Source organism: Corapipo altera, unplaced genomic scaffold (assembly GCF_003945725.1).
Source record: "Corapipo altera isolate COAL_440 unplaced genomic scaffold, ASM394572v1 150, whole genome shotgun sequence".
Classification (NCBI taxonomy): Eukaryota; Metazoa; Chordata; class Aves; order Passeriformes; family Pipridae; genus Corapipo; species Corapipo altera.
The window spans coordinates 3,283,844-3,310,727 of NW_020884941.1; the positions used below are offsets into that span (position 1 = coordinate 3,283,844).

General features: G+C 45.5%; 1 protein-coding gene across 2 annotated transcripts; it reads right to left on the minus strand.

Annotated features, from left to right (window-relative positions):
* Nucleotides 1–1,169: 1,169 nt before the first annotated feature.
* Nucleotides 1,170–26,635, minus strand: GGT5 (gamma-glutamyltransferase 5). Of its 2 annotated transcripts, XM_027661657.1 has the most exons (14): nt 26,483–26,635; nt 25,929–25,996; nt 23,494–23,716; nt 11,606–11,736; nt 9,917–10,006; nt 8,705–8,894; nt 7,959–8,116; nt 7,391–7,540; nt 6,844–6,977; nt 6,233–6,435; nt 5,703–5,794; nt 4,799–4,908; nt 4,267–4,374; nt 1,170–4,040 (listed from the first exon to the last, which is right to left on the minus strand). In XM_027661657.1, exons 4-14 carry the CDS (start codon nt 11,667–11,669, stop codon nt 3,894–3,896), a joined length of 1,446 nt encoding a protein of 481 aa, XP_027517458.1. In that variant the 5' UTR covers nt 11,670–11,736; nt 23,494–23,716; nt 25,929–25,996; nt 26,483–26,635; the 3' UTR covers nt 1,170–3,893. The 2 variants fall into 2 exon arrangements, with proteins under 2 accessions (XP_027517458.1, XP_027517457.1); XM_027661656.1 differs by lacking the exons at nt 23,494–23,716; nt 25,929–25,996; nt 26,483–26,635 and adding an exon at nt 14,938–15,359.
* Nucleotides 26,636–26,884: the final 249 nt, after the last annotated feature.

Consider the following 26,884-nt stretch of genomic DNA (forward strand, 5'->3'; position numbering starts at 1 on the left):
GAGAAAATGAAAGGCTGAAATTCTAGGCATCAGGCACCTTCTCTTTCCTAGGAGTGTCTGGAAATGAGGAGAGTCCAGTTTCAAGGAATAAAGTGATAGCTAGATCATGCTTAAATCAGAGTCATGACTTTGGCATATATATTTTCTTATATCAGTTGAACTAAATGAGTGTCTTTTACCAAACTTTGCCTGGGGTGTGCTCTGGCTCCTTTTCCTGTCCCTTTTTATTCCTGAACTGAGACGTTCACTTTTCTTCTTCTTGTAATTCCTCTACACATGCCCCTCAGTGTCAGGCTACTGTTCACATCCAGCTTGCAGGGCCATTTTGGGAAGCTCTGGTACAAGTTTGTGCGTGGAACAGCATTAGCTGCTAATTGTTGGAAATACCTCCTCTTTGGAATTGGGACTAGCTGAGCTCTTTCTTGGCCAAGTGTCCTCTGGGAAATAAAGAAAAGTACTGCACAGAAAAATAAGCTTATTGAAACATTACAGACACTATAGTTATTCCAAAACTGGAGGGAACTGTTTTCTGGGAAATGGCTGTTGGAGAATCATGCTTTCTGAAAGAAGTCTGAGTAACTGCTGCTGGGCTGCCTCAAACAGTTCATGGTGCAGCAGTTGTTCCTATGTTTCTAAATTTCTTCTTGCTGGTCAAAAAACTTCCCTATTATTTATAACCTGTGTTACAAAACTTCCTTCATGGAAAGCTCAGATTTTGCCATGGATAAAAACACTTCTGTTTACAACTGTTCCTGTAACACATTTCAATTCTTGACTCTGCAGAAGTGGATTTGGTTGGTTGGTTTTTAGCAGTATCACTACGGAGGAATGATTTGTTAAAACTAAACTGGGCTGCAGCTTGCACTTACATCCTACATTTAAAAAACCCCAAACCTATGAATATTTCTGCAAGCTGTAGTTACAGGATAACATATCTGTACACAGGGCAGGCACTTCTGCCACCTGCTCAGATACCACATTCCACTACTCATGCTATGTCTCTGCTACTCATGCAGTCTGCTGTTCCTCAGCTTCTCCAGCAGCGTACTGAGGCTCCAGAATGAACAACTGTTACTGCTGGGAACACCTGCCTGGAAGTCCTCTCTCAAACAACTGCTCGTGTGTTGGGATACACAACTGGTTTGGAGGAGAAATTCCCAGACGGGTTTCAAAACACTTTATTAAAAGTATAATTTATAGATTTCATTAGAAAATAGAGCAGCCTCTGTACAATGATGCTTTGAAAGTCCCTGTAAGTTGATTTCAGTACAAAAATAATGCTCTCTTGTGGGGAGGAGCATGAATGGGGAAAGACCAAACTGGGAGGCTCCTGACCCAAGCAGATTTCAGCAGCAGTGAGGAGGTGGCAGGGCAAGAGCAGAGGTGCCAAGGCAGGTACAATTTCTCAGCTTCACCAGGTGTTCTGCTAGTGAGGACTACAGGACTGGAAGTCTCTGCTGCAGTGAGAAGTCTGCCTTGCAGATTAAAGATTCCTTTCTGCCTTGCAAATTAAAGCTGTGGTGGGTTTTAAAACTGCTCAGTTGGCTCAGTTGTGAAATTAGTAGCAAAGTAGTTAAATTGTAGTGAGCACTGCACTACAGATATTATTCCCATGTCTTTATGGTGGGAAGAAGCTGTGATGTTACTCCACTGGAAAGGTGATAGGGCTGCAGTATGCTGGTGCTTTACCCTAAAGTATGTGAGAAGAGAAGGTAATGGAAGACTTAGTTACTTGGTGACTTCGGTTTTCTGTAGTGAAATGTGATGGAGAGGGCCCAGAGCACTGCTGAAGGTGGCCTTGAAGGGAAACCAGTCTCCCTGTCTCCAGCCAGTGCCGTTCTTGGTTGCTGTCTGTAAACTCTAAGCTCAGTGGGATTAGCTGGAAATAGCTACAGACCTTGCTAAAGCCAGCCTCCGGTCTAGTTAGTCTGTCTGGAGCTGCAGTGTGAGCTGCAGATGGTGTCTGGTGCCTCTAAGTGCTTCCCCTGCACAGCTCTGCTGTTGGGGTGTTATTTCTGTCACTAGAATCAATGCACCCAGGAACTGGCACCTGGGGTAAGGGAGTTAATCAAAGTAGAAAACTTCAGCAACTTAAGTAGATTGGGGGGTTTTGTTAGTCATAGTCAATGTAACCCCTTCCAAATGAACATAAATACTACCCCCCTCAGCCTTTGGGCCTATTCCCTTTCTCTATTCCCATTCAGCAGCACTGTAGTCCTGTCTCACAGGGCCATGGCTTGAGTAAGCAGATCTGATGGAGAAACCAGTAGTTCTTCTGAACTAGGGAATGAAGATAAATTCCAGCTGGACAAAGGAGTGCATGGAGCTGGCTCTGTACAGAAGTAACTTGTCTTCCAGATCCTTGATTAAGTGCCTGCGGTTATGATCTGGTAACGTAGCAATCATTAGCTCTGATGCAGGGGTGGTCATACTACAGTCCTTGGTGTACAATTCTGAAGCAAAACACGTCTGGCTCTGGTCATCTTCACTCAGACCATCATTAAAATGCAAGTGAAGGCTGAGATTTCAGTAAATTGACGGCTTCATGGGACCGACTTTGTGGCTAAGAACATTGGCATAAAACCTAGCTGGCCTTGTTTTAATTTGTGGTTTTTTAATAGAGTGTGCTTGTCATGCTGTTTGCAGAGGGATGGTACTTGTTTGTGCATTAGGAGACCCATGGGCCATGTGTGTGAAGGGGAGGGCTCTGCTAGGCCTGGCTCTGATTGATTGATTCACTTCCAGACACACACACAACACTGTGCCCATAGGGCAGTCAGGCTCATAAGCTTTCAGAAAATGGAGTTTTGGGGGATTCTGGGAGTTTGCCCCTGCATATTTGAGAAGAGCTTTGAGGGGTTTGTCTTTTTTTGGTTTTATTTTTTAAAATGTTTGATTCTGGGCCATTTTGAGCAAAGTTATGGATTAATTGCAAAAGACCTTTTGGGTCCAGGTGCATGAGTTCAGGTCTCTTCTCCAGAAGTTTTCTCACTCTGTGATAGTTCTTAGAGTTCTACAACATCCTCCTTGTGATCTGAAGGGAACATTAGAGGCTGACTAAAGAAGGTAGCCTGGTGCCTGTGCACAGGCTGTGGGAGAAGAGAATTCTGCTAATGCCTGATGGTGCTGCATCACTCCCCAGCACTGCTGGTGTTTGCCTGGCCAGGCTGAGTCATGGCTACAAGTGATGTCTCCTGATCGTGTTTCCTTTGCATTTTGAAGAAAGTTCTAAAGCTTCCAAAACCAGCAGCATGTCTTCCCTTTCCAAACCCACCCTCTAAGCCTGGATGCTTCAGATTTTAAAATCCTGACCCCTGCACTGGTGCTCAGCCAGAGCAGATCTGCCATAAGTCCTGCCTGCAGCACGGTGCAAACCTGGACTGTTCAAGAGGCTGCACTGAGCCAGACTCCCAGTCCTACACTCCTTGTAGTCTTCATAGCCAAAATAGTTCTGTATTTCACATTGCTGAGCCCCAGTAGTAATAAACTTCTTGTGGAACAGCCTGAAAGAAACCAATTCTACTCTTAACTGAGACTCCAGCAGGAACAGAAGATACAGCTGGGTCATTTCACAGTGTTCCCAGTGGGGTTTGGACCAATTTTCCTTTCCCACTTTTTATTCTCTCATTCTGAGTAGCTGATGTGCTCAAGAAATATGTTTTTCAGTATATCACATAAGTAATGGAAGGTGTAGCTCTAAACAAGGCTGGCTGACCTCTCCTTATACTGCCCGAGGGTACCTGCAGTCTGCTGGAATTAGGTGTAGTCACAGGTTTTGCCCATGCTCCAGGAGGCATCTTGGTGGGAACAGGCAATTATGGGCATGTTGAAGGAAAGCATGTTCTGGATCTAGTTATCTCCTTTTGCTTTGTGAGTTGTGATGGCATTCCATGCTAATATCCAGCCGACTTCCCCAGCTTCCTTTTATCAGAGTAAGCAGAGATGCATTTTCCTTCCTTGGAAATTCCCTGCACAACATTCATTACAAATTTATCTTTCTTTTCTTTATGTCCTCTTCTCAGCAGGCCACTCCTAACTTCCTGTGGGGGAGAGAAGAGGAAATGGGGTGAATGGAGCAGGGGCCTGAGGTCTTAGCGTTGGCAGTTGTGAAAATCAAGATGTGTATGTGGAGTCAGGTTGAGAAAGTGAGATTTAAATAAGAAGGAGGTTAGCAGAGGCAAAATACAGATTATCCAGGAGAGTTACAAGAGCAATCTGCTTTCCACCAAGAGGAGAAGACAAGAAGAGCCAATCAAGGCCACTCACCTCGCTGAAATGCCCCTCAAAGATGACACTGTCACCCAAAGTGTGCATGACGGGAGCTGAAATGGCATGTTCCAAGTCGTAGCCAAACCACAGCTTGTTTATAATTGCCTGCAATGAACCAAACCCCACACTGCCTGACTGGAGATACACGGAAAGAACCTGGGTCACATGCTGCCAATCTCTGCACTGGTGTTCAGCCAGAGCAGATCTGCTGTAAGTCCTGCCTGCAACCTGGACTGTTCAACAGGCTGCACTGAGCCAGACTCCCAGTCCTACCAGCCTCCTCTCCTGCTTTAATGGGGACCAATATCAGATGCTCAGAGTAAGTAAAAGAACAGGGTGAACACATAATAATTCTTCCCAGAGTGCTTTCCCTGGCCTCCAGCCTGCAGCCTTTACGACTTCTAAATTGCAAATTAAAAAAAAAACAAACACCATGGCGTCAAGACCTGAGGGGAGCTGAGTAGTTCAGGACAGTGTGTGCTCCCCTTGCTTGGTGCAAATTGTTGCTGTGTGGTAGCTGTTCACTTACCATGGTAGTAGCACTGATAATCCAGCGCCCACCTGCTCCCCCGATCACCAGCATGTCTCCCGTCTTGGAGATGAGGATGGAAGGCACCATTGCTGAGGTAGGCTTCTCTCCTAGAGCAGAGACAGAGAGTATTGTTCTTTCCATGTGGCTCTTAACAGGATTGGAGGGACACAAGTTCACCTATCTCACCTTTCAGTATTTCCCACAGAAAACCAAACTACTACTCCTTCCTTAAGAATCTCAAGACTTCCAGAAAAATGAGTTTCCTTGTGCCAAAGGCCTGTCTCCCAAGAAGCTGGACCTTTATGGTGCAGTCTGAACAGGAAGCTCCTCTTGATGCAGAACAGGGTATCCTATAAGTATTCAGGGCTCCTGCAGCTCATTCAGCCCAGCTGAGGAACCCTTGTCAGCAATCCTGCCATGATGTCCTCTCCTGGCAGGTCTGAGGGACCCTGCACCAGGGATAGCTGATTGCACAGAGCTGTGTCTGCACCAGCACTGCTGTGTTACAGAGCTCAGTGCAAGGCTGTAGCATTACTGACTGTGCAGTAGCTATATATTTAGAATCAGAGATGAGCCTAAAATGTCAGCAAGCTTGTCTTAGCAGTAGTTTCTTCACTCCTTCCCGCCCCCCAGTAATCAGTGATCAGCTTCAGCACTTTTTTTAATTTCTGATTTCTCTGGTCAGAATCCAAAACTCCTGTGTATCCATGCAAGGGGATATGTGAGTAGACAGACACACTACAGGGCTTTATCCTCTTTTAGTCTGAAACAAACTTCCTCTCATCCAGACCTACGAAAGGAAAGAGTACTTGTAGTTTACAGGTAGTCCCTGCCCACTTGTACACAGCCTGTGTATCCATCTCCTGGCCCTGTGCTTTATTTTGAGGATGGGAATGCTCACCTGGGTTAATGCTTCTGTTTGCTGTGCAGAAATCAGCAAGTTCATTGTTTAAAATGATCCCGGTTTGGTTAGAATACACAAAGGAGCCAAACCTGCAGAGGGGAAAGATGAAGCCTTTCAGTGCCCAGGGCTCTCCTGTTGTTGATGACATTAACTGAACAAGGCACCCTGTGGGTTACCTCTTTTTCCTCCCAGCCTGCAACTGCCCCAGCAAGAGTGTCCAAAAGGAATTTCTGCTGCTGCTACTGCCAGAGACAAACTCCCTGTTACTATTGCCTGTGGGGATTTGCCCAACCCACAGAAACTCAGCAATAGCTCAGCAAGTTCTTGCATCCTCCTGAATTGTGATGGTCCTTGGAGCTGATGCTCACAGACCTTTGCTGTCACATGGAAAAGGCATTCACAAGTAAGGAGCTGCCTAAATCAGTGAAGCCCAAGGGTTCTGTATTTCTGGTAAACAGCCCTTGCAGGTACCCTGTGAACCTGACACGTGGCCTGTGTGACTCAGTCTCCAACCCTTGGCTACTCACGGGTAGTTGATGGTGCTGGTGGCGGACACGGCACTGCCATCTGCAGCGAGCACAGAGATGTGGCTTGTGCCCATGCTTTTGTACTTGCCGTTGTAGATGGACTCCAACAAGTTGTAATGGCTGAGTGGGTGGTCACCACGAGCATCTATTCGGTGCCTGACAAGCTCAACAAAGCTGTCAGACAGCATGGTCCCCACAGTCACCTGCAATCACAGCAAGGACACTGAGCTGGTGCCACCACAGCGTGGTCGTGTCTTTGGGTATGTGGAGGTCTGGGGAATTCAGCCTCAATAGCCAGAGCTTGGGGCCTTGCATTGGCAGCATTCAGCCCCAAGCAACTCTCATCCCAGAAAACAAAACCAGCTCAGTACTGAGGCCCCTCAGCATTGGCACAGGCATGTGCTTGTCCTTTATCAGGCAAGTGAGTGCCAGCCTAGAGCTGAAGCTTCAGAGTAAACAGCATAATCCTGCCTCTGCTTTGGCCAACTGAGCCACACTGCTCTTCACTAACAGCTCTAAGTATTTTCTTCCTTTCCATGGCTGCAAAGCAGGAGAGTGTTGGAGTGTTGTTTGGTGCTATAGGACTGTATCCATGCACTGTGTCAGCTCACCTGAGCTCTAGAGAAGGCTGGGTCACTCATGTGGGGTCTTAGCATGTTGCCAAACTTCAGAGCCTCTGCAATGTGATGGTAGGTTTCTACCTTCTCCTCAGGTGTTGCCAGTGATGCTTCATGGAGTTTATACTCTATGGAGCAGGATGAAATAATTTTGTTAATAGACCCAAGGCAATGTTTTTTCAAGAAGAGTAAAAAAAAGCTCAAAGTACCCTCCACTTTCAACCCCAGTTCTTACCAAGTCTCCCCTATGCTTTAGTAGGATATAGACACAGAAACAACCAAGTACTAATTTTCACTGTGACTTCAATGTCTTTTGAAGCCTTGGGAAAATTGTGTATCCTTTGGCCTTTGCAGCAGCTACAGTGATGCTGATCCATTGTATGAGTGAGACAGGTCATCACCCTCCTGCATAGCACAGTCACACTGCTGCTCTGGGGCCCATTCTGACTTGCCAGCTCCATTTCTGCCCATTACTGGTTTACCACTCTGGAGCAACACTCCCTGAAAACCTCTTGCTCCCCCTTTTCCGCTAGGAATTTACCTTCCAATACCTTGAGGATGAACATGAGCACTGCACCTCCCATGGGCGGTCCCGGAGCAAACACCGTGGTGTGGTTGTTGAGGGTGATGTTCAGAGCTGAGGACACCTCTGCTCGGTACATCCGAAGGTCCTCCAGTGAGAGACTGGACCCTTCAACAGAGAACCAGTGGCTGGCATTAGCACATCAACTGGTCCTGGTGCTGTGGGCTGGCTACAACAGGGCACTGTGAAGAGGCATCCCTGAATATCCCAAATTCCTTCCACCAAGCACAGCACTATTGTCACGGGTCCTGATCTGCTGCCAAACCCCAGGATGTCACAAAGCCTGAGGGAGTCAGACAGGCCACTGCATGAACACTAGGGGGGAAGGCCAGAGCAGCAGATGGTCTCAGTGCTGCTTTTGGGTCTGAGTTATAAGAACTGGGCAAAGGTGGCCTCTTCCCATGCCAGGTACCATCCCAAGCAGCAAGAAAAAGGCTTGTGTTGGCTTTCCCCTGGTAGAGGCTCACTGAGAGCCAACAGCTGGGAAAAGGCTTGTCTATCAGGACTGACTATAGCTGTTACCTACCAGCCTTCCTGACATCCTCCACCAGTGCCTTTCCTATCTGTCCCTCATAAAATGCTGCGGCTCCATGTTCTGCTACAGTTTGCAGTGTTTGCAGCAGCGCTGGCCACCTGAAGGTCTCTCCCCTCTTCAGAAACCTTTGACCATCACACAGCAGTGGGCTGTTAAAGAAGAACATTCATCAGTTTACTGCACGTGCTTGCTCTGTCCCCAGGGCCAATAATCTCTTTTTCCTGCCCAAAGCTGATCTAGTTTATGCACATCATGTACTTTCCAAGGCAGTGCTACACTGCGGGCTACGTGGAGGAAAGCTCTCAGCCAAATGTGACCCACAGCACCAGGCACTCCTTCCTCAGACAGTTTCCTCCACAGAACCCAACACTTTGACCATGGCTCAGGTCAGTGGGGCTTCTCCAAACGAGTGTCTGCCATAGGGCCCTGCTGTCAGGGGACAATTTCCACACAGATGGAGGCAGACCACATACAGCCAGATCCTTCTCATCAGTAATCATGCTTAGCAGACTGTTTTGCTGCATCAAGCCACTCTAAATTAAAAAAAAAAAAAAAGTTGCTGACAGAAAAAAAATATTTAAAAAATCCACTTCTGTGATTCCCTCCCACTCCATAGCAAGTATTCCCTGAGCACAAGCCACAGCAGCAGCCTGTGCTCCATGCCAGCATCTCAGAGAAAGGGTCTGAGGCTGAGGGAATAGTGGTCCTCAAGCTGCAGCTTCATTCATGGGTCTTACCACAGTTTTTTTCCTGGCATGGAGAAGTCTGGGTGATTGATTATTTTGTCCACAACTGGGGAAACGACAAGTGGCTCTGAAAGGAGCTTGATGGTTGGTTCAAAGAGGTCTTTCCATGGTAAGTGGCCATATCGCTTGTGGGCTTCCTCATACCCACGGAGTTCTCCTGGCACACCAATCCAGGGGGCACCTGAAGAGCACAGCAGCAGTGTCACACCCAGGAAGTCACTGGCAAAGCACTCCAATGGAAGTGTGAGTTTGTAGAGGCAACCAAGGCTTCTAAAAGCAGGCTTGGTTTGTTTATTACCCTTGTTTGTTCATGTATCTCTTCCACTGTCCAACAGAAGGGGTATAGAGAGGCCAGAGCCAGATTCAGAGGTGAGGTGAAAGCAAAACAGGCAACAGGCACATGCTGCAGCAAGGGAGGTGTCAGCTGGATTTTGGAGACAAAGCACTTGTGGAGCCTGATCAGACATCAGAGCAAGTGAAGCTGTGAAGTTCTTCATCCTTGGAGAAACTCAAAAACATCACAGGACGAGGCCCTGAGCAGCCTGAGCTAACCCTGATATCACTGCTCTCTGCAGGAGCTGGACCAGAGACCTCCAGCCGTCCCTTCCAACCAGTTATTCCCAATTCCTTTTCAGGCTCTTCTTCCAAGGATAAGAACATCTCCTCCAGGAACTAGGACATGCACTAAAAGAAAATGTGCTAGGAAAGGAGAATGAACAGAGCAAGAAATGTAGAGAATCCAAGATGTGCTGCTAAAGCAAGAGTGCCTGAGCCCAGCAACTCAAATCCCAATGTGCCAGGGTGCTTCCCCAACATATGGACAGGGGCAAGCACATTAGATTGATTTCTTTCATTTCCAGAAAGTCTGAACAGTTATTGACTTCATTTTTCTCTGTAAGAACTGCTGGGAAATGAGTGAGTCCTTTGGGAAATCTGGTCTTGAACTGCAGACTTCCTATGAAGAGAAATTACATTGTGATTTCTCCTCATGTTGGCTCCCCACCCTCCTCGCTGGTCAGGCTGCCAGTGTCACCTAGTTATGGACCTAGTATTTTTTCTTGCTTTTGCAAAAGCCAGTCCAGGTAGAGTGTGTTAAATTAAATGAAGCTCCAGATGAAGTCAGCGAGGTTCTCGGTTTCCCACCCTGAGCTTTGTGCGTGCCAGGAGGGCACAGATCCCTCATGGCCCAGTCTGTGTCCTTACCAATGGGTAAACCAGGGCCACAGCCAGACAGTAAATTGTGAGGAAACACTCGTGGGACTGTCTCACGGGCATTGATCACCTCGACTGTTCCTAGAGAGGAGAAGAGGGAAAGGCATTACACTGTCTTCCTGAAGCAGGTGAACATCACATTTTCAGCTGTAGCACCACACATGCTGCTGGCCCAGAGCTCAGCTGTCCTAAATTGAGACTTTTGATAAGTGTGTCCAGCGCACCTGCAGGGTCAGGTCTCAGCACACCTTGTCCTTTGCTCCCTTGCTTTTATTTAGAGCAAACCAAACAGCACCTACCTGGAGACAATGAAGGTACAGGGACAAGGCCAGGACTTGTCTTCAGCTATTAGGGTTCCCCTCAGGGCTCTTGGGCCTGGGACATGGCTGGAATGTGCTGCTCTACACCTGATTTTTAGGTTCCTGCACTTCCTCGGCAGGTGGGACATGTCAGAGACATAACATGAGCCTCAAGTTCCTTGGAGGGCCATTTACCAAGTGATGGTGAGGTAGGTCCATCGTATTTATAAGCAGAATGGTGATACTGAAAGATCCCCTATGTATCAGGGAGCTTAAAAGGAGAATATAAACAAAGCCAAACACAACAAAACTTGCACTCGTATAGACTTGTATTTCAGGTCTAGCCTATCATTTTGCCTCCTTCTCTGCCTTGCATTTATCCTTTTCTGTGACAGTTCCCAGAGCCAGCTGTGCTGCAGGAGCCCACAGTGCTCCCTGGTGTACAAAGCACCTGAGCTGTGCAGGGCCATGGGCAGCTTTGTGCAGCATAACTCAGGTAGCAGAAGAGAACTGTTGTCAGGAAACAAAGTTACCTCTGCCAAAAGGAAAGGGAAAAAAATATAGGTGTTCTGCCAAATTAAGCTTTTGCATGATACGCAGCCAAGTGTTTCCAGATTCATGACTCTGTAAGACTACTTGGCAGGGGTTTTAAGATTCTGGTATTGTTACTGTTTTCATTGTTGATTTTACTATTTAGATCTGTAAGCTCTGGGGGCTTTTGGAAGCCAAGACTTAAAACCCCCCCACATTAAAAACATAAAAGCAAGAATACAGCATTAGAGGTTAAGCCAAACACAGGAAGGCTTCCCAGCAGGCCCCGAACATTGTCAGATTTAGACTTCTGAAGTGAAGAGGCATCTCCTGGGACAGGTCTCCCTGCTGCTTCCCTGCTGGGAATTCCCATGCCAGCAAGGGCAGTGAGATGCAGCCCCCATGTCAGTAGGCACTGCCTGAGCTGCTGGGGCATGATGAGCCCCTGAAGTCCCAGCCCAAGGGCTCAGATGAACTCATTTCCAGCACACGCCTCACTCTGCTCCTTTCTGCTTCCGTGGCAGACCAGTGGCATCTCAGCACTGCTCACACCTTACTGCAGTCTGCTGTGTGACTTTGAAATTTGGGATTGCTTTGGAGAGGCAAACTCAATTCATTTTATATCAAAGCTCTTTCTTCCCTACACACATCCTTGCTGTAAAATGATGATCACAGCTCCATGTGATGGATGCTTTGGGTTAGGAGGGGAAGCCTGGTTTGTGATCGAAGGATGCAGCTTTTATATTCAAAATATTGCTCTGAGAGAACAGGAAGGATTCTGGCTTCTCCACAGCAGCTGGGTGTCTGCACAGGGACAGGGCACCATGGAGAGGCCAGGGCTGGCCCATACCTGTGCTGGCATTATAGATGGTAAATATGACCCCACCACCCAGGCCCGAACTCTGAGGATTCATCACCGAGGTGCAGATCAAGCCAGCAATGGCAGCATCCACAGCTGTGCCTCCACTTTTCAGGATGTCCCTGTGGTGGAAAGGGAGAAAAAAGACAGTGTTAAAATCCAAGAATGACAGAATGGAGGAACCATGTGAAAATGCCTCCTTGGGGCCCCTGCAAGGCAGCCCCAGCTTGAGGAGAGCAGGTAGCAGGTGGAAAAAGCTCCTGGCAGCAGTGTGGGGTGTGAGAGCACAGAGAGGAGCCTTCCTTTGTGGGAGTGAGAAGGAAGAGATAGAGGGAAAGAAGGGGCAGTCTGCAGGAGGAAAGAGCAACCAGGGACCAGACCTGTGTGAGGCTGGTCTTCCTCTGGGAGTTATGGACAGAGAGAACTGCAGCTGCTCACAAATGCTTTTGACAAAAGGGGATGGCAAGGAGTTCCCAGATGTGGAGGAGGATGCACAGGAGAGAGTTTCCACATGCTGGGAACCAAACAACTGATCCCTTTGTCCCCAAGTGCCATTCCCAATAAAAAGGTATATGCTGGTCAGCTGGACGGGGCACTGAAGCAGGAATGATGGGTCCATGTGAAGCAAACTCCTGAGACTTAACGTGTCAATTAGCACAACAGTAACTTCATTGCTCCTCCAGCATGCCTTTCTGGGCTTATGTGATATTAGCACAAAAACACCCCCATCATCTCCCTGTATTCCCAAAGGCAAAACCAACAAAGAAATAGAAAAAAACAAACAGTAAAATCCCACAACTGTTACTAACTAGGCACAGCCACATCAAAGAACACACAGGCATTAAGATACCCTCATGCTGCTGACAGCAATGAGGTTCTGCTACAGAAATGTGTCTCAACAAGCTCTTCTTGAGGAATCAAGCACAGCTGAAAAACATCTTTTCCTTGCAGTGGAAATGGGGTGGTGTTTCCTGCATACCATGCCAGTAGCCAGCTCTGTGTTTGCTAGGAAGGTTTCTGACTGTTTTATTGGGTTATTGCTCAGATAAGGCAAAGCCAGAAGGGAAAATGTAATTGTTCATTAATTGCAGTGCAACTGCTCCCTGCAACTGCAGCAGAGGCTGCACGGGAACACAAAGCAAACATAGGGACTGCTGTTTATTTTACATCCATTGATATGGCTGGGTCCTGCTGGGGCTGGGAACAGGATGCTGCCAGCAGGAACACTGATTGTGGCTTTCCTTTGTTTTCGTAAATGCCTCGGAACCACTGCCCGTAAGGAAAACGGCATGTGGACAAGTGGGAAGAAAAGAAATGGTAGGGAACCACGGGGCTTTCTGTTGGGGCCTGCATGTCTTTTGTCCTCCCTGGAGCAAGCTGCTCCCTGGCTGTAGCTCTGAACTTGGAGACTGAGGCTCAGGCTTGCCCATCCATCTCCTTGCAGCAGGGGATGGACTCACCACACCAATGTCCCTGCATGGTGTTCTTCTGAAACTGAAGCTTTTAACTGATGACAAAAGAGATCAGGGCTTCCTGAGAAACCGAGTCACCTCCGCAGAAGGCCCAAGACAGCAGGTTAGAAGGCTGGGAAAAGAGGGAAGAAGGACCACTACACTCACCTGGGATAGTGCTCCCCAGAGCCCCTGGATTATGGGCTATGGAGCAGCACATGTACAAAGCCTGGTGTCAGGGAAAACCATGGTTCTGGGATACTTTGCAGTGAAGAACAACTTTAAAAAGAAACTTTGAGATCGTATGGTATGCATTTCAATGCAATGCATTAAGACCTTAACATGTAACATCAGGTACATTTTCTCAAAGCCTGAAAAACACCAAATTCTCACACAAGTTTTCCAGCCACATTCACAATTGTGTAAGAGGTTGCATATCTTGTACTGCCACTGTCCCTCTGAAACCAATGCCATACACCCCTCACCATGTCCTCAGAAACACTCGTGCCTGGAGGAGCATTCCCTGATGAAGATCTTCATCCCAGTCTGCAGACTGGCCCTCAATCTCAGCATCTTTCCAGCCTCTCTGGAGACTGAAACGCAACAGAAAACACTCTCTGAGCTGGCTCTTGGTATGTCACACATGGCTCTCTGAGTATGGCTCACCCACTTTCAGACAGAAATCTGCCACTTCCCTGGAGGCTATGCCTGGGGAATTTAGGACCATTATCTTTCTCATCTATCCAGACCACACCCTGTCCAATTACTTATCTCCTTTTATAGGGATCACTGCTGCAATGAGTTTAATTGTAGCGCAAACTCCTAGAGAGACACATGACCCTCAATCAAAGTGTGGTGCTCTACCTCTGTAGAGATACCTCAGTGCTACAGCTGACAAGATCTGATAAGGACGTCTAGTCCTAGGTCCTTCCTGACACTTAGTTTCAGCTTTAGGGTTTGGTCATTGCTGTGTCAACATGTCATTGCAAGAATCCCATGAGAGACATGGCAAAGTGTGGTATAAGGGCACCACATCTCACTCCTCCAGCCACAAAGTAGAGCACACAGCTCCAGCATCCATTGCTGGAGCATCCAGCATCACACACAGCGTGTAAACTTGCATCCTTCTGCTTTTGTGTATACAAGCATTTAATAACAGTAGGAACAGTAACAGTAAAATAATAACATGGGAGTCAAAATATTTAAGAGAGAAGTTATTACACAAACTGGAGTGGCACAACCTCGGCAGCTGGAGAATTTTTTTAATCTACATCTTTCTTTCCAAGTGATGTAAGTATGTCTTTTGTACTTATACTGTCTTGGATTAATTTCAATTAAATCTGCTCCTTGCTTTTTTTCTTCATACCAGACACACCTGCTGCAGGCTTCAGTCCAGAAACATATCCCCTACTAAAGACTGGGATGCACAGTCCTCCTTTCCCTCTCAGCCTGACCTTCCTTGCCTCTGTTGAAGCCCAGCTGCAGCTCTCTGCAAGCTCCTCCAACTTCTTATTTCTAAGCCACTTACCCGACCCATCACCACGCTGTGAACAGTAAATTTCCCACTTCCCCACTTAAAAACAGCCTTGTATTTTTATACTATAAATATTTATACCCTCCAAAAATCCATGGGTTTGCAGAGCTGCAAATTTTTGCGACATTGGACAACGAAAATGAGCATCAACCTCAGAGCAGGGGCTCCGTCTGCCCCCCGAGCTGCTCCACGCAGGGACCAGCATCGTTGCTCAGCCCCAAAGCGGGGACGGGCAGAAACCCGGCACATTCCCGTGGTTAGTGCTTGTCCTGTCTGTCAGCACGAGGCACGACATACACGACAAGTGACCCAAAAAGCCGAGAGGTCCGCGCACGTACCGGCCGATGTTAGAGCAGGTCTCGGTGTCGGCAGCCACGGCACCGTGCAGGTAGCGCTGGGGACCGCACCGGGGCTGGGTCAGGATGACCACGAGTGTCACGGCCACCGCCAGCACCCCCAGGGTCAGCAGCACCAGGCAGCAGATCTTCCCCGTGGACATGGTTATTCCCGTGCCGCCGGAGGAGCTGGGAGACTTTCACTCCTTTCGAGAAGGCGCCTGCTTTGCTCGGGGTGGAAATAAGAGGATCCCGGCAGTTTTGTGAGGGAGGTCCCGTTTCAGTGGGCTCTGCCCCCAGCGACTGAGAATTACATTGTTTTAAGATTAAAAGCTGTGAAAAAGGGAACGGTGTACTCCTTCTTTCCTACTCTCCTAGGTGTGAGAGGCTTTTCACTCTCTTTAAGAAAGTAAACTTTTTCTTGCCTTTTTTTTTTTAAGTCTCTGATGAAAACATTTAACACATTCACTGCTGGAGCACTTCAAAGGGAAGTGCACTTTACACTGCTTCTTGGCTTCACACATTCTTGACTTCTATTCTTGCCACACAAAGCAAATTACCTAACAAAGGTGGCCTACATGGTGAATCACCGTGGAAATTACATCAGTCCTACTCTGCAAACTTGGGGTATTTTGTTTCCATATGACCACTCAAAGATGTAAAAGCTAAATACAATATACAAGGCTAGAACCTGATCCCTGACAGAGCAGTGATGAGCACGTGAATTGTTACACAGTGAAATAGCTCTGTAAGAGCCTCTTAGTTATACAGTTCTCCTTGCACTCAAGAACTTAAAGATAGGGCTCCCCATCTGCCACCTGTCTTTCTAAAAGATGTTACCTGTGATCCTATCCCAGCTAGATTTGGGAGAAGGGGAATTCACCTGCACAGATTTACACATGTATTTCAGTGCAGACTTTGAACCTCTCCTGCTAAACTTTATCTCATAACTAAGCAATATTATTTCACGTGTCATATCTCAAGGAATGGATTTGATAGGCTGAAGTGTCTTTATTACAGTTGTATATTCCCGTAAGGTTATCTTGGGGAACTGAAGATAGTCCAAGAAAAATACCTTGTTTTGTCTGAGATAAAACCATGGTCCTTAGGTAATAATTTCTTGGTCTCCACGCCTCTGTCTCATTTGGCGAATACACTTGGCATGTGTAAACAAGCATCCTCATCTCTAGTGTGACTCTTCATTTCATTCCATTGCAAAACATTGCTGATCTTGTAGAATTTCTCAATCCCTATATACTTTGATGTTCTGTTTTTGAAAATTACTCTATAACACTTAAAGAATCATCATTCTGGTGCTTTCCGGGAAAGCTCTTCCCTTTAAATTCATAACAGGGCTGGAATCCCTGGCCACTCAGTACCAACAGACTCAAGATTCAAGTGGATTTTGCCCATTCACTTCCATCAAATGACATAGAAAATTCAACTGTAGTCTCCAAATTTCCATCAAATTTCCTTTTTAACTCAGCACATCAAACATCTCTATCTGGAAAACTACCATTGTGCAGTCAAGGAGGAGACTTGGAAGAAGCAAGAAAGGCAAAAGCAAGTGTCATCTTCCAGCCCATGTCTGGGAAGGCCAGGACAGAAAGCCAGACACTTGTACTCAACAAAGAAAAACCTAAGATACTGACACTCAGTTTATCACTCTTCATCTCATCTTTTAAATATATAAATTAAAAGAACCCTAAATGCACACCAAACTCACAAGGCATTCTCATGCTAGTGTCCTAAATACCTTCATTTGCCTTTGTCTCTACAATATCCAAGTTACATTGCAGCATACCCAGGAGGATGCTGCTTTCTGCTGGTGTTTGTTTGCAGAAATTGTCTTCAGTCACCAAGCTCTTATTGTAACAAAAAAGAAGTGCATTTTACATTTTCCAACTCTAAATTAAGTTTAAACCATTGGAAAAGAGTCTGGCAAGGTTTCCAAGAGCATGCAACCAAAAGCCAAATTGGATGTATTTCGTATGCCATTTGTCTCATCCTCCAGTCATGTTTATTATAACCCAGGAATACACAGCATATAGTTGGTATAAACAACACATAGTTGTCTCTATACGATAATCAAGCAACAAAAATAATAGGGAACACTCTGGGAATTTATTGTTCCAATTTTCCAAGGGACATGACTGTGAGTGTCACAGATGTTGGTGCTCATGGTCCATTTGTCTCAGTACAGTTTTTCAGAAACTGATGCACACTAATCTTTGCACAGTGTTTTCCTTTGCACACAAACAAGTTTTCTTTATCAAGGGCTATTGGTCTTCTCCCACAAAACCCAAGTTTTCAGACATCTGGAAAAAGACATACCTGGAATCAGGAAATTCTGGTATTCAAGATTTCTTTCATATCTCTCTTCCCTCTGTTATTTCTCAGAATTCAGGATGAAAGTTAATCCCATAAAATGCTCTGATTGAGGAAAACCAAACTCTGCTTCTTTTGTTATTGCAATCAGAAAAGGGAAATATGCTCTAAAATTACTCATGGACTTATGTTTCACTGAGATTAAGTACCTTCTGAATGAAGGCTTTTTGGTTTTCCTTTTAATTTCAAAGGATGCCAGGGAAAAACTCCCCCAGTTCTAGCTGAGAAACTTGGCAGTACTTCATCTCCAATCTTGAAAACACGCTTCTGGCTGTAGTTGTGATGGTTAAACAGATTCCTCCTACAAACCCTGGAAGGGTTGGAGGGTGACCATGAGCAGTCCATATATTGGGAGCGCAGCAGCAGGACAGTGATGGATGACTGGGAGAGGACAAACCTACGTCTTGAGGAGGACAAATATCTACAGTCCAGCACTACTCTGGTACTATTTTCCTCAGCCACACTAACTTTCAGTTTTCCACTTAAAGGATCTCTGTGGGCTGTAAGTATGAACAAAGGGAAAGCACTTGAACAGGACAGTCACAGGACATGAACCACTCCTCACATCACTGAAAGCAAAAAGGGATCCAGGAGAATTCAGGGGTTCCTATATCTTTATTGACTTTTTCAAGATTAAAGGTAGAGCTGCTCCCTCCTTCTTCCTTTTCTGCTGGTTACAAAATAATGCCTGAGAGAAATGCTGTGTGGAACCCAAACCTGAACATCCTCTATTCTACAACGACAGTGATATATTGAAAGTCAACTTTTGCACAGCTCTACTTAGTGGGACACATGGCACAAACCACTGCCCAAGGGAAACTCTTCTCCATTAACTTTATTTGATGAGGATATGCAGGCACAGTTTACTGCAAGCATCAGCATTTCACTCTTCCTGTAACAGTGGAGCCATGCTCAAGGTTAGATTAACAGTGAAACTTTCTGATTCAGCCTTTAACTCTTGCGTGCCCTTCTGGACCAAATCCAGAAGTTTTCTTAAAGACTGAACCTCATTAGTACAATAATATAACAGCTGAAAGTATTGGCAGTAGAAGACAAAAGGGAGCATTGCGTGCATCCAAAGATATCAACAGTAAACTCTGTCTGAACTCTGTATTGACTAAAATAGCAGCTGCTACAACCTTTTTCTTTTTGCCTTTTTTTTTTTTTTTAAAGTTCCTTGTGTTAGTTAAGGGGACTTTTGTCTTAAGACACCATCCGAAAACAACCTCATCCTCTCAGAAAGAGGAGCAAGCATGGGAAATATTTTCTGAAAATCCCCTAAATGAGAGCTGAGGCTTTTCTGAGATTACCAGGTAAATAACAGAGCTGTACTGCTGAGAACAGTGAGCCTTTCCAAATTGTTTAATCATATTGCAATCTTTGAGTCAAGACCAGCATCTGGATTTTATCTGCTCTCCAAAATGAGCAGGACTGGTCAATCAGAGAACAAATGGAGCCAAAGAGATCATTTGGAGACAGCAGGCCCCATCTCTTCCTATCCCTGCAGCTCCTGAGAAATGAAAGCACACACACAGCATCCCCTCTGCAGTTCTGCAGTCTCCTACCATCTCACTGGAATCCAGTGAGATCCACCAGCATCAGAGCTGGTGCTGAAAGGGAGAGTGAGGGAGAACATGTGGAACTGGTGCAGGAAGGGTAGAAAGGGACCAGATTGTGCCTCTGGGAAGCTACAAACTGCTGGAGAGACTCACACTTGCCTTAGACTCCCCTGTCATGAATTCCAGCTTAAACATGGCCTAAGAACTCTGCACCTCTGCCCTCTCCCCACTGCACTTCCAGCTTTTTGGGAAGGACAAGTCGTGGAAATACAAGCCAGATGTGTGAGTACTGCAAGTCAGTAAGGATCTCAGAGAGACAGCACACACAGAAAATCAGGGCAAGCTGAGTTTCTCTGCTAGGGAAGGTGGGAAAAGCAGGTTCTTAACTGCCCTTATGATCCTCATGTACTTCACAAGCAAAGCAAAGGAGAGGCTGACAGAAGGATAAAAAGCAGCACCACGAACAGCCCTTGCCATTTCCTGGCACAAAAAATGAAGGTTACTGCTGATTGTGCAACTACAGACATAGGCTCCAGGTTCTGTCTTGGTTCCAGGGATAACAGCATTGCTTCACAATGACTTCCCTGCCTTCTGAATGGCCCTGGGAACTCTGGTGTGAGGTAACCCTTTCCTTGTGCAAGAATACAAGAAAATGCTTTCTTCCCTAAAAAGTGGAGGAGCAGCATGCAGGGAAAGAGAAAATCAGTTTTCTAGAACTTGTTTTCTGTCCTTTTCTTTTTCTCTGCTCATCTTTCACTGATGCTTTACTTTGGAAATTCCCCAGTATTCAAATACTTTCAAAAATGTTCTTTCCAGTTTCTTGCACAATTCCCTTTGGAGCCCTTGTATTACTTATCCTTAGCCACTTTCCCACACAGTGATCACTGTAATCCTTTCTTCCTTCAAAATTTCACACTCTTTCCTCTAGGGACATGCTGACATTATTGCCCCAAAATTTACTCAGCTGGAACATGGGGTAGAAAATGCAAAAAGTCAACTGTTGCTCATTCATGAGAATGAAAAATGGGAATGGAAAAAAACCCCACTTCCCACTTCCCCACATTCAGAACTGGAATAGTAATCTTTGTTAATGTTAAAGGTATAGTGTAAGGATATCTGAGCTGAGATGGATGCGTGCTACATGTTTTTATTGCAATAGAGAATAAGCCATTTTCACAATTTCATGCATATCCTTCCTTTCTTTTCTACCTTGTATATTTAAAGACCTTTTTTGCACAACAGTTGGTTACGTTTATTACCATATTGAAGTAAGACATTTTTAGCTTATCAGATTGGAAAAGTAAGTCAGCAATATATTCTAGTTCTCAATAATTACAGGATCCCTTTCCAAATCATGTAGCAACAGCTGTACCAGCACATTTCACAAGTCTTCTCTGGATTCAAACCCTAAGGCAGTACAGCAATGTGTAGACTTCCACAGAAGTCATCAAAAGAAAGGTAGTTGCACAAGATAAAAAATTTGATTCAAGAAAACCTTGAGGGTTTGGTTTTTTGTTTTTGTTTTACTCATTTATTTGCTTATTGCACAAAAAGCAGAGCTATTGGTCTCCATAGCAAAGGGCAAATGGAAGCAGCAGCATTTAACAAAGAGAAACAGTTTCTACATGGTGCACCAGGGTCAGTGTAGAAAGGACTTCTTAAAATAAATAATGCACACAGAAACATCTGGGGTTTGTCTGCAATAGATTAAAAGACTTCCAGCAGTGACCGGACAGGGTGTCCTAGTTTAATGAAAATTAAATTAATTTGAAAGCTTTCGGACCACAGAAACTGGATCGCTGTGTGCCTCTCCAGAGCTCCATGTCAGGAGCCAGAATGGTGCTGAAACCAAAAGGAAAGGGACTTGGTCCTTCAGCCTCACACATCATCCTCTCTGAAAATCAAGAAATCAAAACCCAACTCCAGGTGCCACAGTCACGAGACTAGTGGCTAATTGCATCTTGGCTTATTTCCTGGCCCTCTTCTCCTTCCTGTCTGCACCAGCAACTTTCACAGCACTTCCACTTCTGCTGCTTAGTTCAGGCAGAGTCTTTTGGATGCTGTTCAGGAGCAGTGACCAACCTTTCTGTCACTTCAGGCCCCGGGAAGAATTACAGAAGGCTGAGATCCACAGCTCTCTCATCGGGTAACTGTAAGTATTCCCATCATATTCCTCCATCTTTCCTCCTCCGTGCTGCTTTCTTTCCTGAGATCCTCATCATGTACACACAACCTTCCCAGCTGGAGATCCAGCCTGTTCAGTGCTGCACAGCCAAAAGGCATTCCATCCCCAAACCATGTGGAATCTGTAATTGGTTACAGAGATCCTCTGGGTTGCCCAAAGCCATGGGCAGTGCCTTATTACTAAAACTTAATCTCTCTCCTTTCTGGGACATTTGGTGCCTGAGGCTGCTCTCTCCCTGACAGCTCCCTCCTGACATGGCACAGACTGGCCATGCCTCTGCCACAGGGACAATTCTCTTCTTTCAGCAGCTCTGCCCAGCATACATCACCTCCTGGAATGAGAAAACTTAGTCCCTCAAAGTCAGGCAGCCATCACCAAGGACTACCCCAACCCCAAAAGAAACACTTCTTCTGGAGTCAGCCCTCACCAGGGCCTGTGCTCCTGCCAAAAAGTAATCAGTACTTTTTCTTTTCTTTGCCTGTTCCCACTCCCAACAGCCTGGGCTGACTGAGAAGAGACAAGTGAACCTCAGTTCCTGGGTGTCAGTCTCTATTTCATGTCAAATGCTAAAAAGGTGCCGCTTTTCAGACTTGAAGCCAAGTTGGACTTTCCCTCTTCTCCTTCCTTCTCAAGATCTGACACTTGCTGCAGAGTCAAGGGCAGATCACTGCTGGATCCCAGAAACCTGCCAACCCTGGACACTCAGCAGACTGTACACATTTCATATTTCCTTGCCTGACATGAAATTCAGTCAGTCTGAACAGGGTTGGATACACATATAAAAACATTGATCACACACATATTAGTGGTCAGGATTGCCCAACACCATATTTTGGAGGCTTGTTTGCTCAAGGCCAAGCAAACAGACATTTTAAAAACATAAACTCAGTAAAAGCAAAAGTGCTTATATCCAGAAAACATCTCTGTTCCTCAGACACTGCTTAGAAAGAGGAAAAAAAATTTAAAAATTGAAATAGTTCAACATTCCAATGTAAAGACATTCAGTGCAGCCCTGTCCCGGTTTCATGGTCACAGATGCTGTTTCATCTAAAGAACATTTGTCTCATTTGCTTACATTCAGTTTCCACACTTTGTAAACAATAGGCTTAGATGTTGACTATATTTACATTAGAACACAAAATCAGACATCTGGGTCAAACTGAGAGCCCTACAGCTCCTGCCTCTGACAGCAGCTGGTAGTGGATGCCCAGGGAAGACTATAACAGGAAAAGTATGGCAACAAATGTGTAGTGCTTTTTCCTAAATACTCTCCCAGCCCCCAGACACTTGCAACTCAGAAACTTCCTGAGCCACAAGTGTGCTCTTTGTATCTGGGAACCCTTGACAATTTAGATTAACGAATTTCTCCAATTTCATCCAGCTTCTGATTCACTGGGTGATAAAAGTTACTGGAGCAAAACACATCTTCACTGTGCTGCTTCCCTTCAGGACTCTTGGGTCCCTAAACCGCTGCTACTCCAGCAGTGGAATAAGAGCGGTGAGTCTCCACTTTGGAAAAGCAGGAATCATCAAAGTAGCTCTATTCGATCTAAAGAAACACTGACTCTTCACCATTTGAGAGGATCTGTGGTGTCAGGCCCCTCATCACCTGCTGCACCCCCAGGGAGTCCAGAGCCATGAGGTTACTGGGAAAGCGCCGCGCTCAGAGCAGGCAGCACTGGCACTTCTACTGAAAACCACTGCTACTCCTGCCCCCTGTAACACCCTCCTGACTGCAGCATCCTGACCCCTGAAGTCCCAGGGAGGAGCCCATGCAAGGGCCTGGAATAAAGGCTTTGGGAACATTACTCTAAGTGAACAAACAGAGAGAAAGAAACCCACTGAGTCTGAGAGAGCTGACTGTCCTCTGAAGGACCCTTTAGGCAACTGAGCCAACTTTTAGGGTTTTTTCTGAAAAAACAAGATGAAGTACAGTCATGGCCCAGCAGGAGCCCTGGAAGATGAACTAAAAAGGGATTTATAACAAGAAAGAAAAAGGGAGATTTAAGTAACTGCTTGTTCTTATCCAAAAACACAGGCTTTACCAATTCAATCATAACCCTGCATCAATATTTAGCTTGGGGATGTCCCAATAAATGCAAATACATTGTGACAGAAGAGTTCAAGATAAACACATGTCAAATCACAGCTTAGAAATTATAAACTTCATTTCCCATGACCCACTAGAAACCCAAAAGCAAGTTCTCATCCCAGTTATATTTATGTTGACACCTGAAATCAACTGAGATTCAAGGTGTTAACTGCTGAACCAACAATCACAGTAGAAGCAGTGACAATATATCTGTCTCGCTGAGAACGTGGTGGACTGGAAATCATTTCCAACAGAGAGCAAGACAGAGAATATTTACATCAGACTACAGTTAAGAGCTACTATCCATAATAGCCACATGAAATTAAAGATGAAACTTGCTTTGGGTCCAAGCAGTTCCATTGGAGGTTCTTCAGTGACTCAGCAAAGAGAGGATTAGTGGTGACTACTTGCTGCAGAGGATAAGTGCCTATGTTTTTAAAACTACTGTCACAGTAGTATCCTCAATAACAAGGCCAGAAGCTGGAACCAGCCCCCAGGCTCCTCCTTGCTCCAAGCTGATGCCTGTTCATTTGTGACAGTGCAGCACGAATTCTCATCCTGCAAATCACAGATACTGTTCTTGCAAGAGAGCCTAAGTTTTGTTTATCTTGGGGTTGTAATTTGGCATTTCTGTTCAGCCATAAAGTGTCAGTAATAGTAAAATGATTTAAAAGAACTGGAACTATTTAAAAGATAACTAGTGAACTCATGGTTTTCCTCAGGGTTGGCTTTACTCTAAACAGAATTTGACATAACACAGGGATTTTGGTCAAGGAGCTGACTTTTCAAGACACTGCCAGGATCTCCCTAACAAGGAGAAATGCATATGACCACAGCTTTACCTATGCTGAAGTATTAGCACTCCTGCAGCTCTGTACTCTATCTACACAGCAACATTCACACAATCTGATGTCAAAGACTGCTCCTTGGTATTCAGTCACTTCCTTTGATTAGAAGTAATAGGAATGTCAAATCCAAATACTCAAAGAACAGCAGAGAATAATATGAAATGGATAGCAATAGATAAGGAATCACAAAACTCCAGCTCGGGGGTGGTGGTGAAGCCATGTGAATGCCTAGAGGTTAAACCATCACAGACAGGAAGTAAAGAAGCATGGAGCTGGAGTCTCTCAGCATGCTAGAAATGTGAGATATGAATTCTAAGGTTGAAAAGCAGAACACATTTCTGGGAAAGAGAGAAGAGTTTAAAAAAAAAAAAGATACAGGCTTGAAAACAAATTTCATTAGTGAAACTGGGAACTCTGCCCTCTCCCTGGACCTCTGTGCAATCCTAAACACAATTTGACAGTGGGGGCCATTAGAAGGACGCAATGAAATTAATCTCTGTTTACATAGGAGAGTAGCTCTGTCCCAAGCAAAATGAGTGGATGTTGGGGTTGTATTTTGTTAACCCTGGCTGTGATAGGGAAAAAGTCGTGGCATGTTCTTTTCCTCTCTGGCAGTGACAGTCCTAATGCTTTTGGCATGAGTGGATCATGCCAGGGCATCGAGAGCTGCTGTGCAGGCTCTACACCTCTGGTTCTGGTTACACTCCCTCCCAGTGAACTGTGGTGCCTGGCTTGGTGCTGGCACAGGCACCATCCACACTTCACAAAGGAAACACAACTCAGAAGGAAGCAGAGGGATATAAAGCTCTGGTTGAGAAGGCAGTACTGGGTTAACTGTTGGACTTGATGATCTTAAACTTTTTTCCAACTTAAACGATTCTATGACCCCACTGTCCCTGCCTAAGAGCCACTTGGCCCCATCCCTCACCTACCCCTAAGACAGCATTTATCCGTGGGGCACTCCAGTCCCCCAGGCAAAGGACACCTCAGGGGAGAGCCCTGGTAAAACACTTCACTTTACTGTGGTAACACCCCTGAACTCCACTCTCACTGTATCGTTGAATTTCTCATTCTCAGAGCCATAATCTTGACTCTAAACCTTGACTGGGCTCTAAGCCAAGATATCAGCCACGTCCCCAGCTCACATGGTGTTGAGGGAACGCTACCAACAGCCTTCCAAATGTTTTGGCAATGGCTTTTGTTGTCCCTCTCTCACTGTACATCTAGATTTTTCTTTCTTTCTTTCTTCCTAACCCTATCTCAGTGCCTGTATCAAGTCTTGTACAATGGGATACACCACAAAACTTGGTGAACTTTAGGTAGGGATGGACCCAGCAGTCCCCAAGGGCAGAGCTACTGCTGTTCTCTAGTAATGTTTTGATGAGTACTCTGGCCTATCAGGTGGGCTGCATTATGAGAAACATCTGTGCATAATCCATCAGTGCCTCAGGGCATTTAGAAAATATTATTTAATTTAGTTAATAGATTGGGAGATGAGGACACCTACAGGAGGAGGGATCTTCCCCAGGCTGTTCCTTTTTCCTGTTCTTCAATAATGTTGTTGACATTACACCATGTTTCGTGCTACACAAAACAGCTAGTTGGTCTGGAGAAGATGCTTCAGGGTGCTCTAGGTCCACCCAGAGCTCTTCTGTAAGATTGCTTACAAACTCAACTTAAGCACATGCTTAAACATTCTCTGAATCCTTGATCACAGAAAGCTCATATGCCCTTGGAGATGTTCAGATAACGTGCAAAGTGTGAGGCAGTCAGAGGAAGCAGATTTGGTCCAGCTGCTTTTCCATGTGTAATAGGGAGCATAAATATTGGCAGGATAAAATTGAGCTGATCTATGAGCCCTCTCACAGCTGTGGGGAACAGCATTTCAATGACTTTCAGCTAACATCACCTTAGGTACTTACAGTTGCCAATGTTTTTTTCTCCTCTGTTATGGCTTGTTCAGCAATTCCTAAACTTCAGAATGTTAGGGCTATAAGAACAGAATATGAAGATGTGAGGTACCTGCCCACACAACCTGAACTCTATGCTTGAATGACATCCCAGTCCAGGCACAATTCCTACTCTCAGCCTGTTTCTGAGCTTCCTAGAACAGGAGCTGTTGATAGTTACAGCCATATATTTAAATGGCACAACAGAAATAACCATGCACATGGCACTCATCTGAATCCCTTCACCTTTTCATTTTAACCAACAGCAATCCTACAAATCACATTAATTTCCCACCAAAGTGGGAATAAAAATTTACGTTTCCCCTCAGGCAAATGCTTTATTTATTCTCCAAACTTGAATGATTTACAAGCACCTATTGTGACATTCACTATTTCGTAGTCAGAACAAGATTATAGAGTTTTAGTATTTGGGATAACAGAACAATGTGATGCTTTATTTTTTATAATATTCCAGTAAGCCCTTAGGTACCATCCTCCACCCAATACTATCCCAACCACCTCCCTACTTTCAGTAGAGGTTGACACACAATGAAGAATTGCAGGGCTTATTTTAAATCCAGTCTCATGGTACAAAATAAACTTCAGCCTGGGAAATCTGGCAGGTGAGAACTTCATGTGCATGAAGTCGGTTATTAATCCCCCAGCTCCAGGTAGCTCTGTGTCCTGCTTTCACACACAGCAGGTGTGGGCCTGGAACACAATCTGCCTTAGGTTGGTTCTAACACAACAGGGAGCAAAGCAATAGAACAGGTCATGTCCTACTGGGTCCTAAATCTTGGTTCTGGGGCCCATTTTGCAGTTATATTCAGTACTGCTGGAAATGCACCAAGAAATCTGGTTCAGGGTGAGAACAGCCTGTTCCAAGACAGTTTCTCTCATTTCAGCATTTAAAATGCGCTTGAATGTTT